This window comes from Ursus arctos, unplaced genomic scaffold (genome assembly GCF_023065955.2).
Source record: "Ursus arctos isolate Adak ecotype North America unplaced genomic scaffold, UrsArc2.0 scaffold_2, whole genome shotgun sequence".
Taxonomy (NCBI): domain Eukaryota; kingdom Metazoa; phylum Chordata; class Mammalia; order Carnivora; family Ursidae; genus Ursus; species Ursus arctos.
Genome location: NW_026622874.1, coordinates 16,592,537 through 16,607,076, shown reverse-complemented (window position 1 = coordinate 16,607,076; position 14,540 = coordinate 16,592,537). Strand labels below are relative to the sequence as shown.

Genomic DNA, 14,540 nt, shown 5'->3' with positions numbered 1-14,540 from the left:
AATATTTAAGTTTCATATAGTAAGGGTTAAAGTTCATAATGAGTGCTTTTCAGATCTGGAATACTGTTAAAAATGCAGAAACTGGGAATTACTTCAGATCTACCTTCCTCGAATCTCAGGGGAATCTTAGAATCTGCATTTTTAAAACAAGTTTCCTAAGCTATTCTCATTGGCACCGGCTTAAAATGGAATGATACAAGGAAATCATCTAATTATAAATTTATGTAGAACTTTGAACATTTTCCAGTTATCCTTATAGTCTTTTTTACCTGAATGAATGACATACATAGTCTAATTCTAATGCAGTCTGTTGGGAATACTGTCCTGTTAAAGTCTGAGGCACCCAGGCACCCCTTCATAGGATTATACTTCAAATAAATCCACGCAATACACTCGGCGTAATACTTGGCCATTTTCAAGATTCATAGTAAATGTTGCTGTAATGACAATGTGGATTAGGGGCTTTACCTTTACTGTCTTGACACGTAAAAATACGGCAATAGTTTATGGCATGTTGGGGTAAATGGAAGAAGCTGTTTAAGGCTGGAAGCTATGGGCTTAGGACTGAAAGGATCAATGTGTAAGAATGCCTAAAGCCAATTTGGAGCATACCAGTTGTGAAGGTGACCTAAATTACCCCAAACCACAGCTAGTAAGTGGCAGATCTGGAATTTGAGCTCAGGTCTATCTTACTCCAAAATTTAGCTCTTTTAACTGTCCATATAACTTCTCCCAGAAATCCAGTAACTATATGTAAACATGCAGACGAATTCTTACAGGCTCTGAAATTTAGCATGAATGCAACCAGTGGAGAGTAAAAGACTTTACTGTTTTCATGTGCTTTGAAGTCATCTAGGTTAATTGCTTTCTAAGTGACTTTTCCCCTTAATATACATTAGTTTTACTACATGATTCACATACGTGTCTCACCAAAAGCATACATTTTTAGTTGTTGCATTCTAGGTTTTGGAGCACTTGAGAATAGCTGAAACCGTAAAACGTTAAAAGCTTCATTCTGTTATATTCAGTCAAAAGCTTATATTAAGATTTTTTTTGGGGGATGTAAATACAGAAACCCAATTCAAATTAGTTTATTAGCTTATATGATTCAGCACAACTTGATCCAGGGGCCTACACAATTTGATTAGGTTTCTGTCATTGTGCTTTGGCATGCTTTGTGTCCTGTTGGCCTCTGTTTTCACTCATAGACATGCTCTCCTCATGTATGAAAGATGGCCAGTGGTGGCTGCAGGCTTATGTCCATCTTTTGGCTAGTGACTAGAGTGAATAGTGGGAAGGGTCGTTACTTGGTAGTTCAGTAGAAAAACTTGGAAGTTATTTGATAATATTTCTTCTCAGCTGTGTTGTGGGCAGATTAATCATTATGAAGTCATGTAGACCATTTGAAAAGGGTTCTAATGTTTCTTTACACACCAGAATTCTTTGTATTCGTTGGAATTTATTTTTACATAAAGTAAGGCTTAACTATCTTTCTTTCTTTCAGCTGTATCAGTTGGAGTAGTTACCATAAGAATCTGTTAGCCAGCAGTGATTATGAAGGCACTGTCATCCTATGGGATGGATTTACAGGACAGAGGTCAAAGGTTTATCAGGTAAATAAGGATACTAGTTATTTGTTTTAAGGATCACATTTTTGCTTACTGATTATAGTTATAATTACAAGTTAATGATTTATAATTATAAATTTTAAGCCACTATTTAGCATTTTTTATACCTGTGCAATAGCAGATAATGCTTACAAGTTTAAAGTCACTAGCATTTTTTATCCTTCTGTAATAGGAAATAATGCTTTTCTGAAGCATTGCTTCAGACTTGTTTTGCATTTGTAGAATGTGTCAAATGAATTTCCAAAATCAATAAAATATGTATATATAAAAAGTTTGGGAATTACTTCACATCTCATTTGTTTTCATGGCCTGTTCTCTCTCCCTCTCACCAGAGCAATAAATTGGTATCAAGCTTTTTGCTTTATTTATTTTAAGATCTATATTCTGTCTGAGATGACTTTGTCTTCCTTTTATATCCAGGAGCACGAGAAAAGGTGTTGGAGTGTTGACTTTAATTTGATGGATCCTAAACTCTTGGCTTCAGGTTCTGATGATGCAAAAGGTACCATTTGACTCCTTCCTACTTTCCCTCACTCCCTTACCCCCAACTTAATTCCTTTTTACTAGCAACGATAGAGATATTTATTAAAAATCATAACACTTCTTTGTGATTATTATTCTAAAAATAATCTAAGGACAACAATCTATATCTTTTTTGGAGTGAAAGAAAAATATCTTCATTATAATAATATTTTCTGGATTCATGTCATATGGTGATGTTTTGATAACCAATTCCTTTATATATAACATCAAGTAAACTTTTTTTTGCTGAAATATTTAGACATATCGGTTTGTTATATTCAATTTCTAGTGTATACTGAAGTCTTTTAACTAAGTTTATCATATTTCAAGGAAAAATTTTACATCTTTTTCGACCAATTTAATTGACCTCTTTTATTTTTTCTTATATATCCCTCTTTACTGTTCATTTCTTTTCAGTTGTCCTCCCTGTTTTGTTTTGTTTTGTTTGTTTTGGCCTGGTTCTTCTCACCATTAGACTTACAGAGCCCTGTTAACAGATTTCTGTTACCTTATAGTTAACAGCCCTAATTTTTTTGCCATTCTTTTCTACATGTAACCTCCAGACTTAGATAGGCAAAGATAGTTCTAGTGTTGAAAAGTTTGTTTCACAACTAATAGTGCATGCCCTATTCTGTAAGTGGGAAATGAACATGACTGGACTTTCCCCCAAAAGATCAAAAAGTAGCAAGTTGTTTACCCATAGTAGTTTTAGATTGGAATACCTTTCTTCTTGATTGTTTTAAGAAATTATCCTTGAATTTCTAAATTATTTAGAGCATCATATGACAATTGATATTTGTATGTTTGAATACAAAGTTTCACTAATTAATGTTAAATGTTCTTTTTCATAGTATACTGGGGATAGCTTTTATTGAGTTGAATACTTATATTTTTGTACTGAAGATTAATATTTACTCAAAGGTGGTGACTAGTCAGAGTCTTCTCTGGAAAATAGAAGCCATTCGAAACAATTTAAGAAGAAAGAAGTAGAAAGGGATTTTTAAAGTTATTTATTCATGTTAAATTGTATTAAAATACACATAATATAAAATTAACTGTTCTAACCATTTCGAGTGTACTGTTCTGTAGCATTAAGTACCTTCACATTGCAATCTTCACTACCATCGGTCCGCAGAACTTTTTTCATATCACCAAACTGAAACTGTACCCATTAAACATAACTCCCCATTACCCTTTTGCCAGCCCTTTGCAGTCATGTTTCTACTTTCTATGAAACTTACTACTCATAGCTACCTTATATGAGCGGAATCTTAAGTATTTGTCCGTTTGTGACTGGCTTATTTCATTTAGCATAAAGTCTTCAAGGTTCATCCATGTTGTTGCATGTGTCAGGATTTCTTTTACAAGGGTAAATTATAATCTGTTGTGTGAATGTATCACATTTTGTTCATTCGTTCATTCGATGGACAGACATTAGGGTTATTTCTACCTTTTGGGCTCTCATGAAAAATGCCACTATGAACATGAGTGACAAAATATTTTTTTTATGTCTTGGTTTTAGTTCTGGGTATATACTCAGAAGTGGAATTGCTGGATCATATGGTACTTACATGTTTAATTTTTTGAGGAACCATCGTTCTGTTTTCCATAGTGGCTGTACCATTTTACATTTCCACCAGCAGTGCCTAACTATTTCAGTTTCTCCATCTCTTCATCAACATCAGTTATTTCCTTCCTTCCTTCCTTCCTTCCTTCCTTCCTTCCTTCCTTCCTTCCTTAATATTAATAACTTTAATGATGTGAAATGGTATCTTATTGTGGTTTTGCTTTGCATTTCCCTAATGATAGTGATGTTGAGTATTTTTTCATGTGTTTATTGGTCATTTGTATGTCTTCGTTGGAGAAATGATTATTCAAGTCCTATGCCCATTTTTTAATTAGGTTTTTGTTTGTTTGTTTTTTTGGCTGTTGTTGTTGAATTGTAGGAGTTCTCTGGATATTCTCTGGATGTTAATTCCCTTAATCAGATATGTGATTTATTGATAGTGTGCTTTGATGCACAAAAATTTTCATATTGCTGAAGTCCAAATTGTCTAATTTTCTATTGTTGCCTGTGCCTTTGGTGTCCTATCCAAGGAGTCATTCGTTACATTGGATTCAGTGTAATGAAGATTTTTGCCCTTTGTTTTCTTCTAAGAGTTTTATAGTTTTAGCTCTTATGTGTCCTTGATCCATTTTGAGTTAACTTTTGTATATGGTGTAAAGTAAGGTTCTGACTTCATTCTTTTACATGTGAATATCCATTTTTCCCAGCACCACTTGTTAAAAAGATCGTCCTTTCCTCATTGAAAGGTCTTGGCACCCTTGTCAAGAATAATTTGATTATACCTTTAAGGGTTTGTTTCTAGAGTCTTTCTCTTGGTTGGTCTGTTTTTTTTATTGCCACTATTTTACTGTTTTGTAGCTTTGTTTTGAAATCAGGAAGTGTGAATCCTCCATCTTTTTTCTTTTTTTTCCCCCAAGTTTGTTTTGGCTATTTAGGGTCTACTAAGATCCCATATGAATTTTAGGTGGATTTTATTTTATCATTTCTTCTGATTACTTTGGATTTAATTTTCTCTTCGTTTTCTAGTTTCCTAAATTGAAAGCTTGAGTTATTGATTGTAGATCTTTTCTCTTTGCTAACATATGCATTTAATGTTACAAAAGTCCCTTTAAGTATTGTATCCCACAAGTTTTGTTAAGTTTTATTTTAATTTTATCTCAAAATACTAAAAATTGTTTTTGAGATTTCTTATTTGACTTATGTATTATTTAGAAGTGTGTTGTTTAACCTCTAGGCATTTTGGAATTTTCTAGCTTTCTGTTACTGATTTCTAGTTTAATTCATTTGTAGTCTAAGAGATACATTATTTAATTTCTCCTGTTTTAAATTTGTTAAGGTGTGTTTATAGCCTAGAATGTGGTCTGTCTTGGTGAATATCTCATGTGAGTTTGAGAAGAATGTATGTTCTAGTTAGAGAAAGTAGTCTGTAGGTATCATTTATATTCATTTGATGGTGTTCTCAATTCAGCCATGTCCTTACTGATTTCTCCCTGCTGGTTCTGTCCATTCCTGATTGAGGGGTGTGTACTTTTTAGATTCTACATTAACCTAGGTATTTTTCTTCTTTCCCTGTAACTATTGTCTTGATTTATAGCTTTACAGTAGTTCTTCAAGTCTAGTAATATGAGTCTTCCATCTACGTTCTTGAAAATGATTTTAGCTCTTGACTTCTGTGCTCTTCCATATACGTTCTAGAATCAGGTTGCCAGTACTTACGGAAAAGCCTGCTGAGATTTTGATTAAGATAGTATTGAATCTGTAGATCATTTGGGGGGAAATTGATACCTTAATACACTGAGATTTCTATTCCATGAACATGTTTTTTGTTTGTTTTGTTTTTAAGATTTTATTTATTGGGGGGCCTCGGTGGCTCAGTCGTTAGGTGTCCGCCTTCGGCTCTGGTCAAGATCCCAGGGTCTTGGGATCGAGCCCTGCATCGGGCTCCCTGCTCTGCAGGAAGCCTGCCTGCTTTTCCCCCTCCCATTCCTCCTGCTCCCCCTGCTCTCACGAACCTGAACTAATGACCTGAGCCAAAATCAAGAGTTGGATGCTTAACCAACTGGGCACCCCCCAAACAACTGATTTTTAAATATAAATTGTGTTTCAACAAATTTGCTGAAGTCCCTCTTTAGGTTTAAGAGATTATGTTTGGATATTCCTTGGGCCAATCATGTCAGCAGACAGAGCTGTAGAGGTCGCTTTTAAGCAACAGGCTTGAGCAATGGAACCTTGAGTAAGGTTAAAAGGGCCCACAGTGACCACCAGGTTGAATGCAGACAGACTCATTAGGCAACCCACCACAAAATAACCATAAGCCCTAGCTGACCAGTGGGCTACTTACAACCAGGCACAGTTACCAAAAAAGGAAAATTCCGTATGTTCCCATACCTCCTCACTCCCCACTTAACTGCAGCCCCCCCCCCCCCCCCCCCCCCCCCCGCCTCATGGCAGACAGTTTCTCCTTTGTTATCCTGCCCACTGCTTCCTTGCAGTGTATTTAATAAACTTCTGTCTCTCTTGTTCTGCCTTGGATGAATTCTTTCACTGCCTGCGCCACTGGCCTCCACCTAATCAGATTGTCCCACTAGAGCTGCTAATACTTTCTTCTTTCCAGTGTGTGTACCTTTCTTTTTTCTCCTTCTTTTTTTCCTTGCTTTATTGTACTTGCAAGAATTTACAGAATGATGGTTTCTAGGAGTGGTGACAGCAAACATCCTTGCCTTGTCCTGATCTTATGGGGAATGCTTGTAGTCTTTGGTCATTAATATGATATTATTAGATTTAGACTTTATTGGACATGCTTTTGTCAGGTTAAGGAAATTCTCTTATTTCTTGTTTGCCAAGAATATAATGAATGGATATTGAATTTTATCATGATTTTTCCATACCTGTAGAAATGATTATATTGTTTTTTTGTTTGTTTGTTACTATCATGACCTATAATGATCCATTTTCATGTCTTGAAGTAGCCATATATTCCTGGGACAAAATCCCATCTTGGTCATGATGTGTTATCTCTTTCCTGTATGGCTGTGTTTGATTTGCTCATGTATTTTTTAAGGTTTTTTTGCATCTGTATTCATGAGGAGTATTGCCTTTTATTTTTCTGTTCTTGTAATGTCTTTTTGTGGCTTTCATATCAGGATAATGCTGGCCTCATAAAATAATTTGTCTTGTTTTGGGGGGTATAGATGGAAATGATTGTTTAGAATTGTTTTGTTCATAAATTTTTGGTATAACTTGTGACTGAAGCTTTCTGAGCCTGGAGTTTTCTTTGTGTGAAGGTTTTAATTAAGAATTTATTTTGTTTTTTTAATTGAAGAGTAGTTGACAGGTGTACAGCATAGTGATTCACCAACTCCCTATGTTATATTGTGCTCACCACAAGGGTAGCTACTGTCACCATACAATGCTATTACAGTACCATTGACTGTATTCTCTATGGTGTACCTTTTAACCTGTGAATAAGAATTTAATTTCTTTAGTAGATTTAGGAGTGTTCAATTCATCTATTAATTCTTGAGTGAGCTTTGGTAGTCTATCTTTCTGGAATTGGTATGTTTGTGTCCTCTCTCTCATTTATCTATTATTTATGTATTTAGGTCAGTGTGGCATTAAATTTATCAGTTTTAATGATCTTTTTCAAATGTCTAACTTTTGATTTTATTTTTTTAAATTCAATTAATAAATTTATTTATTGTTTTTCTATTTGTAGTTTCATTGATGTTTGTTCATTAACTTTTTTTTTCCACATTAACTGTTAATTTTTTCTTTGGGTGTGATTTCCTTTTTTTCTGTTTTGTAAAGGTTGAAGTTGATGTCATTGATTTGAGCCTTTTACTTTCCTAAAATAAGTATTTCCAGGTATACATTTCCCTTTAAGCACCACTTCAGCTAACCCCTCAAATTTTCATATAATATATCTGTTTGTTCATTCACTTTTAAAAGTACGTGTAATTTCTCTTGTGATTCTCTTGTTCAGTTTGCTTAAAATTTTCAGAAATCTTTTGGTTATTGACTTATAGCTTAATTCTAGTTGGAGAACATATTTTATATGACTTTAATTCTTTCATATTTGTTATGATCTGTATGGTCCAAAATATGATCTGCCTTGGTAAATATTCCAAGTGTATTGAAAAGAATGTGTGTTCTCCAGTGGAGTATTCTGTAAGTGTCAATTAGATCAAACTTATTGATAGTATCTTTTTGGTTTTCTATATCTTTGCTGTTTTTGTTTGTTTGTCTTGTCTCCTTGTTCAGGAGTGCTGAAATCTGATTTTATTTCTCCTTTCAGCCAGGAGGGGATGTTTTGCCTCTCTTTTTGTTTGTTATGGTTTTTCGAAGCTGTATTGTTAGGCTCTCGAACATTTAGAATTGTTGTCTTCATGAATTGACCCTTTTATCAATATGTAATGTTATTCTTTATCCCTATTAATATTCTTTTTTCTGAATCTACTTTGTTAGATAGTCATCAAAGCAGTAATCTCTTTTTCCTCGCCTCTGAGATTCTGATTACGTGAGTGTTAGGCTTTTCATTTTGTCTTATAGCCCCCTGAGTCTCTGTGTTTTTTGTTTTGTTTTGTTTTAATATCCTTTCTTTACATTAAGTAATTTCTGTTGTTCTTTTAGATCACCAGCTCCTTTATCTGTTTATTTCCATTTTGATATTGAGACCAGTGAATCTTTTATGTAAATTGCTGTATTTTTTTCTAAAATTTCATTTGATTCTTATTTTATAGTTCCTATATTTCTACTGAGTATTTCTGTCTCTCTATTAATTTTAAATGTGTTTACCTTTACCCCATGGAGCACAGTTACATTAGTTGCTTTTAAAATCTGTTTCATAATCCCAACTTCTAGATTTTAGGATTGACTCTTGTTGATGGTATCGTCATTTGAAAAATTTTCACGTTTTCCTGAATTTTTTGTGTGTTTAGTAATTGCGTTGTTTTTTAGGCATTACGAATATTTTGTAAGACTCTGGGTCCTGTTTAGATTTTTTGGAGAATGTTTTTTGTTTTGTTTTTCAGGTATTTGATCGGTAGGTTAGATGGTGGACTATATGTTCTATCTTGCTTTCTGTGTGAGTGATAGTTCCATTGTGAGGGTGGTTTTCAAAGCCTTTGCTGTGCTATATTGGTTTGTCTCATGCATATGCGAGTCAGGAGTTAATCTGGAAATTAAGTCGTCTTTTCAATTGTAGTTCAATGCACAAAGCCTTTATGATGCTCCTTTGTGTCCATCTTACATATACAGAGCTCATAAGCGACTAAAAGACTTAAGGCTGCTCATACACAGAATATGGGATCTCCTTCTCCAGTGCTTTCTTTTCCAGGTTTCTCCCATTTTCTTCGTCTCCTTTTTTACTGAGGTTCTGTCCGGAAAGTGGCTTCTCTGCAGATGAGTTACTCCTTTTTATGACCACAGAGGTTGAGTTCCTGTAGGAATATTAGCTTCCATACTGCTGTAGCTCTGTGATGGAAGCCCACGCAGGGGTAGAGTTGAGAGAGAAGAAGAATAAAACAAACGAAAGAAAACCGACCCTCAACCCTCTGGCTTGCAGGAATGCCTCTTATCAGTCTTAGAGTCAGAAACACAGGGATTTTCCTCAGTTTTTGCTTATTGAGGTGCTGATTTTTGGCTTGCCATGGAAAAAAAAAAAAGAGGGAGAAAAGAAAAACCACTGCATTGGTTACTTTTTTTAAGTTTTGAATGTCCTTCCCATAATGACTACTTTTCCTTTTCAGATTCCTCAGACATGTGCTTTTTGCTTTTGTTTTTGATATTGTTCTCAGAGTAAACTCATAGTGAGGGAGATTGGCTATAGTGGGCTTACTTTGTCTTGGTTGGTACTAAAAGTCCCAAATGCACTTAAGCGCATCTTAAAATTTTTAGTGTTATGTAAATGTATTTTCACTCTTTGAGTGTTTGGTGATTTTTACTTAAAAAATATTGCTTATAAAATACTGCCTTTGTGAATGTTTTAAATTGCTTTTAATATATTTGACACATATACTTAGCATTTTATGTTTTATATTTTTAACATTTTATATGTTTTGTATTTATGAAATTTTTAAGTTATTGATGGATACTATTTTTTCAATCCATAATACTAAGTCCTTATAAATGACATTTTTTGTATTCATGCTGTTATTTATTTATTCTTATTTAATGCTGTGTATTTAAAAAATAGTTTACTTTCAAATATATATGTACATAGTTGGGTGTTAAATGTGAATATAGCAGGCTAATAGATGTAGTATTGCTGTGTCTCAAGTTAAAGAATTTTATGAACCAATTTATAAGTTCTTTCCGAAAAATATATTTTCTTTTTCAAATACTTAAACTAAGAATCATTTGTAATAAATAACCTTGCTTTTTAATTAGAATAATCACATTCTTTAAATTTTTTTTATCCCCAAATATGAATTTGAGGAATATTTAGGCTTTAGAACAGCAGTAGTTAGAGGTTCTTATTCATTCCAAATTTTCATAGCTGTATACATTATGTCAGAGTGATAAATTTGAAATTTTGACAAGTTTAAAAAATTAATTTTAGTTAATGCATACTGAATGAAATACTTTTTTTTAATCAAAGGACTAAAAAATGAATTGCAACATAATAAATAGCATTAGGATAGCAGTTATCTTTCCTCTAATTTATAACTTTAGTCAGTTAGCGTTCCTATAAGTTATAACTTTACTAAGTGTAATATCTCCTATATCCAAGTGAAATTAAAAGGCTTATGTTAGACAGCCTCCCAGATGGCCCCAGTGATCTGTCTCCTAGTATTCCCATACTTTCCTCTACAATGCTCCAGTCTGTGTGATTGGTAAAATACTATAGACATGAAGGTATGTCACTTCCGAAATTAAGTTTATATAAGACTGTAGCCTCTGTCTTCATCATTCTTTCTTTAGTATTTGGTTCAGTGTGGAGAAGCTAGCAGTATTGTCATAAGTGCAATTGATGGGGCGCCTGGATGGCTCAGTTGGTTAAGTGTTTGCCTTAGGCTTAGGTCATGATCCCAGAGTCCTGGGATCGAGCCCCGTGTTGGGTTCCCTGCTCATCAGGGAGTCTGCTTCTCCCTCTCCCTCTGTACCTCTCCCTGCTTGTGCTCTCTCTGTCTCTCTCTCTCAAATAAATAAATAAAATCTTTAAAAAAAAAAAAAAAAGCTCAAATGGTGGGGAACTCTATCCTCAAGGCAAAAGCCACGTTGAGTGAGCTTGCAGTGGATTCTCTAGCTCAGCTGAATGGCGACCTCTCTGGGCCTTGAGACTGAGCCAAGACTACCCAGTGAAGGTGCTCAGAGATTCCTGACCCTCAGAAACTGTGTGACAGTAAATTTTGTTGTTTTAAGTTTCTAAGTTTTGGGGCAATTTGCTGTGCAACAATAGCTAACTAATACACAAGGTCTGTTTTCTCTATTTGATCAAGTTTTAAAAGAAAAACTTATGTTTGGTAAATCAGTGTTGTCTTTGTGCTTAATCTTTCATATTTTCAAAAAAGATTTTATTTATTTATTTGAGAGGTGGGGAGAGAGAGAGAGAGAGATAGCATGAACAGGAGGGAGGGGCAGAGGCAGAGAGAGAAGCAGACTCCCTGCAGAGCAGGGAGCCCAACATGGGACTCCATCCCAGGATCCTGGGATCCTCACCTGAGCCAAAGGCAGACGCTAACTGACTCATCCACCCAGGTGCCTCCCAAATTTAGTATTTTTTAATGGGACTTAAGATTCAAATGATACTTCAAAAAAAGGGAAAAACTTTGGTTATTAACTTTAATCAAAGTTGTAATAAAACATGCAGTTTTAAGTAACAAGTTCATTTTCTAAAGCCAGCTAGGTAGTATTCAGAACAAGTTTTGTCTTTATTTTTAGCTTCTTACAGTGCAGCATGGTTTTCCTAGCAGTCACTATTTTGATTTTTTTACTGAAGTTCACAGGAGACTATATATAAATAAATGCAGTGTGTTTAATTCCTTAATTAGCTCCTCACTTTGAGGATCATATTTTAGTTTAAATTCATTTTTACTTTTTCTTACAGAAGGTAGTTTTCACATTAAGTGTTGAAATTATACATTTATTGATTTTTAATGAAATTTTTACTGTCATTCTTTTAAGGAGAAAGTAACAGTAGGTGTATTGTTATTGATTTATATACTGTCTCCTTATTTTGAGGACCATCTCATTTATATTTTAGACGTTTTCTTCCAAACTTTTTGTTTAGTTCTTCTACACTTTACTATTTCTTTTAATCTATGATGCCATCTTAGGAATATTGGGTTGATTTACATTTTATTTCATCAAAGCTGTTCTGGTAGTTTCCTGGGGCTCCCATAGCAGCATTATCATAAACTGGCTGGCTTCCACAACAGAAATTTATTCTCTCACCATACTGGGGGCTTGAAGCCTAGAATCAAAGTGTTGGCAAGGCCATGCTCCCTTGAAGGTTCTAGGGAAGATCCTTTCTTGCTGCCTTCTCAGCTTCTGTGGCTAGTACCAGTCCTGGGCATTTCTTGACTTGTAATTGCATCTGATTTCTGCCTTTCTCAATACATGGCCTTTTTTACTTTGTTCCTCTTTATCCAAACCTCCCTCTTATAAAGTCACCATTCTTTGGATTTAAAGTCCATCCTAATCCAATACGACTTCATCTTAACTTGACTACATCTGCAAAGACCTTATTTACAAATTAGGTAACACTCAAATGTACCTTGGGTTAGGAATACAGCATAGCTTTTTGGGGAATGCAGTTTAACTCACTATTATTTTGTCTAATAGTCAATAACTTAATAAAGTGTATTCTTAAAGTATATTCTTTATGTATTTTCTTTATTATGCTATATATATTATCTCTTTATTTTAAACCCTAGTTATCATTAAAGCTCAGGCAGTTATATTGAATTCTAGTCTATAATAATTTTTTATATTGAAAATTGTAATCAGTGATGCTTATCATTGTGACTTATTTTTAAAATGTTTGTGATTACTCCATTGAGAAAATTCCCATGAAATTAAAAAAAGACCTTCTAATTTAACTTTCATTTTGTTCTAATTCATTCCTATGCTTGCTTATATTTAATTGTTATAAAATACTGATGTATAAACCTTGTTTATAAAGGTTCTTAGTGATTAGTAGTGGGGTTATGGGGTTAGTAGGTGCTCCATAAATATTTGTTGTGGATTAACTTTGGCTTGCTACTTTTGGAGAGTACAGTTCTACCACTTGATATTCTAATCTATAAATGCTGTATTTGACATGTAGACTTTTAATTATAACTAGACATTTCATCTCAGATTGTGTATCTTAATTGGTGGGACAATTTTATATTGATTGGAATAGCATGTGATTCCTATTAGAAAATAACATGAAACAAAACAAATATTGCTATTTAAAACTCTTGTTCTTTTATTTTAATATTGAGTGTCTTATTTTTCTCTTAGGCTAATAGACTGATTAGGTTTTAAGTAACTTTTTTAATGGTTAACTTTTATTCAGGGTCCACATATTTAAAGAAACTCTCTATGGAATTCCACTTGTAAAAGATTAATTATCCCATTCACAGAGAGAAGATCTCTATTCTTAAGAAATACCGCTTTATAGAAAGTGATGGTTGGAACCATTTTTACTTTTTTTTAACTCCCATTTACAGTTCACCATATTAGTATTCCTAAAAAGATTCTAAAATTTTACTATGCCTTCATCTTAATACTGGTTTTCAACCCCAAATGCACATTGGAATCACCCAAAAAGCTTTTAAACAAACACCAATGCCTGGACCCCAACTGGGTATTGTCTAGGACAGGACATTGGGGGACAGGACATTGGCGCCCACTGAAAAGATGGGTAGGAAGATTTTTGTTCTTGTTGTGGCTAATGTTCATTATTAATTGTAATGTGTAACCAGGAGTATAACCAATATCTTAAAAGTCTGTTTGATATGTGTATTCTATTGTCTATGAAGACATTTTTGATGTATGATATGATCGTTGCTCTGGTACCTTACAAGACAACAGCTCACTTTTCTATTTCTCCTCTCAGATCTGACCTGCTCTGATCAGTCAGTTTTTCTTTAATCTTTACAAATTTCAGTATATACCATTGAAATAGACTAAATATCAAATATTAAAACATTTAAAGTTTAGCTAAACAATTCTGTAACATTACTTTAGACACACTTAAGTCATATAACTGAGTTCCTACATAAAATTTTAAAATCATAAAATTCTTAATTGAAAAATAAAACAAGAACTACTACTTCCAGGTACTTTAAAAATGGCATTTGTATTCTGATATATATAATAAATATGAAAGTGTGTGTGTGTGTGTGCACGCGCGCATGTGTGTGTAGGAGTGGGATGACTATATGATTCATCTTCCAACCCATGACACTTGAGAAAAATGACACCATTTTTTTTTTAAGTAGGCTCCATGCCCAATGTGGGGCTTGAACTCACCTCTCTGAGACCAAGAGTCACATGCTGTACCTAGTGAGCCAGCCAGGTGCATCATGCCCCCAACACCATTTAAAGAATACTGAAACAAATACACATGGATCTCTGTATTGCTTTTATTTTATTTTTTTTACCCCTCTCTTTTATGCTTTAGTTATGGGATCATGTTACCTCTCAACACATTTAGTCTGTTGTTTTCTGACTTTGAAACTATGCTCTCTTGGTTTCAATACGTTGTTCTATTAGTCATTCAGTTTAAAGGGTTTTGGTCCTAGTCAACTAAAATGCTTTGAATTAGTATGAAAAGGCAACTGTAGCAATAAGCAAACACTCATTAGCATTTGCTAATGTATTGTTTAATTCTT

At 34.0% G+C, this 14,540-nt stretch overlaps 1 protein-coding gene across 11 annotated transcripts in view; it reads left to right on the top strand.

The window, feature by feature from the left end:
• COP1 (COP1 E3 ubiquitin ligase) overlaps positions 1 to 14,540 on the top strand; it is a 241,666-nt gene that overhangs the window by 135,796 nt on the left and 91,330 nt on the right. For all 11 annotated transcript variants that reach the window (XM_048224857.2, XM_026509296.4, XM_026509295.4 and 8 more), the window contains 2 exons: positions 1,505 to 1,613; positions 2,049 to 2,130. In XM_048224857.2, coding sequence (XP_048080814.1) covers positions 1,505 to 1,613; positions 2,049 to 2,130 — 191 coding nt within the window. The remainder of the gene's footprint in view (positions 1 to 1,504; positions 1,614 to 2,048; positions 2,131 to 14,540) is intronic.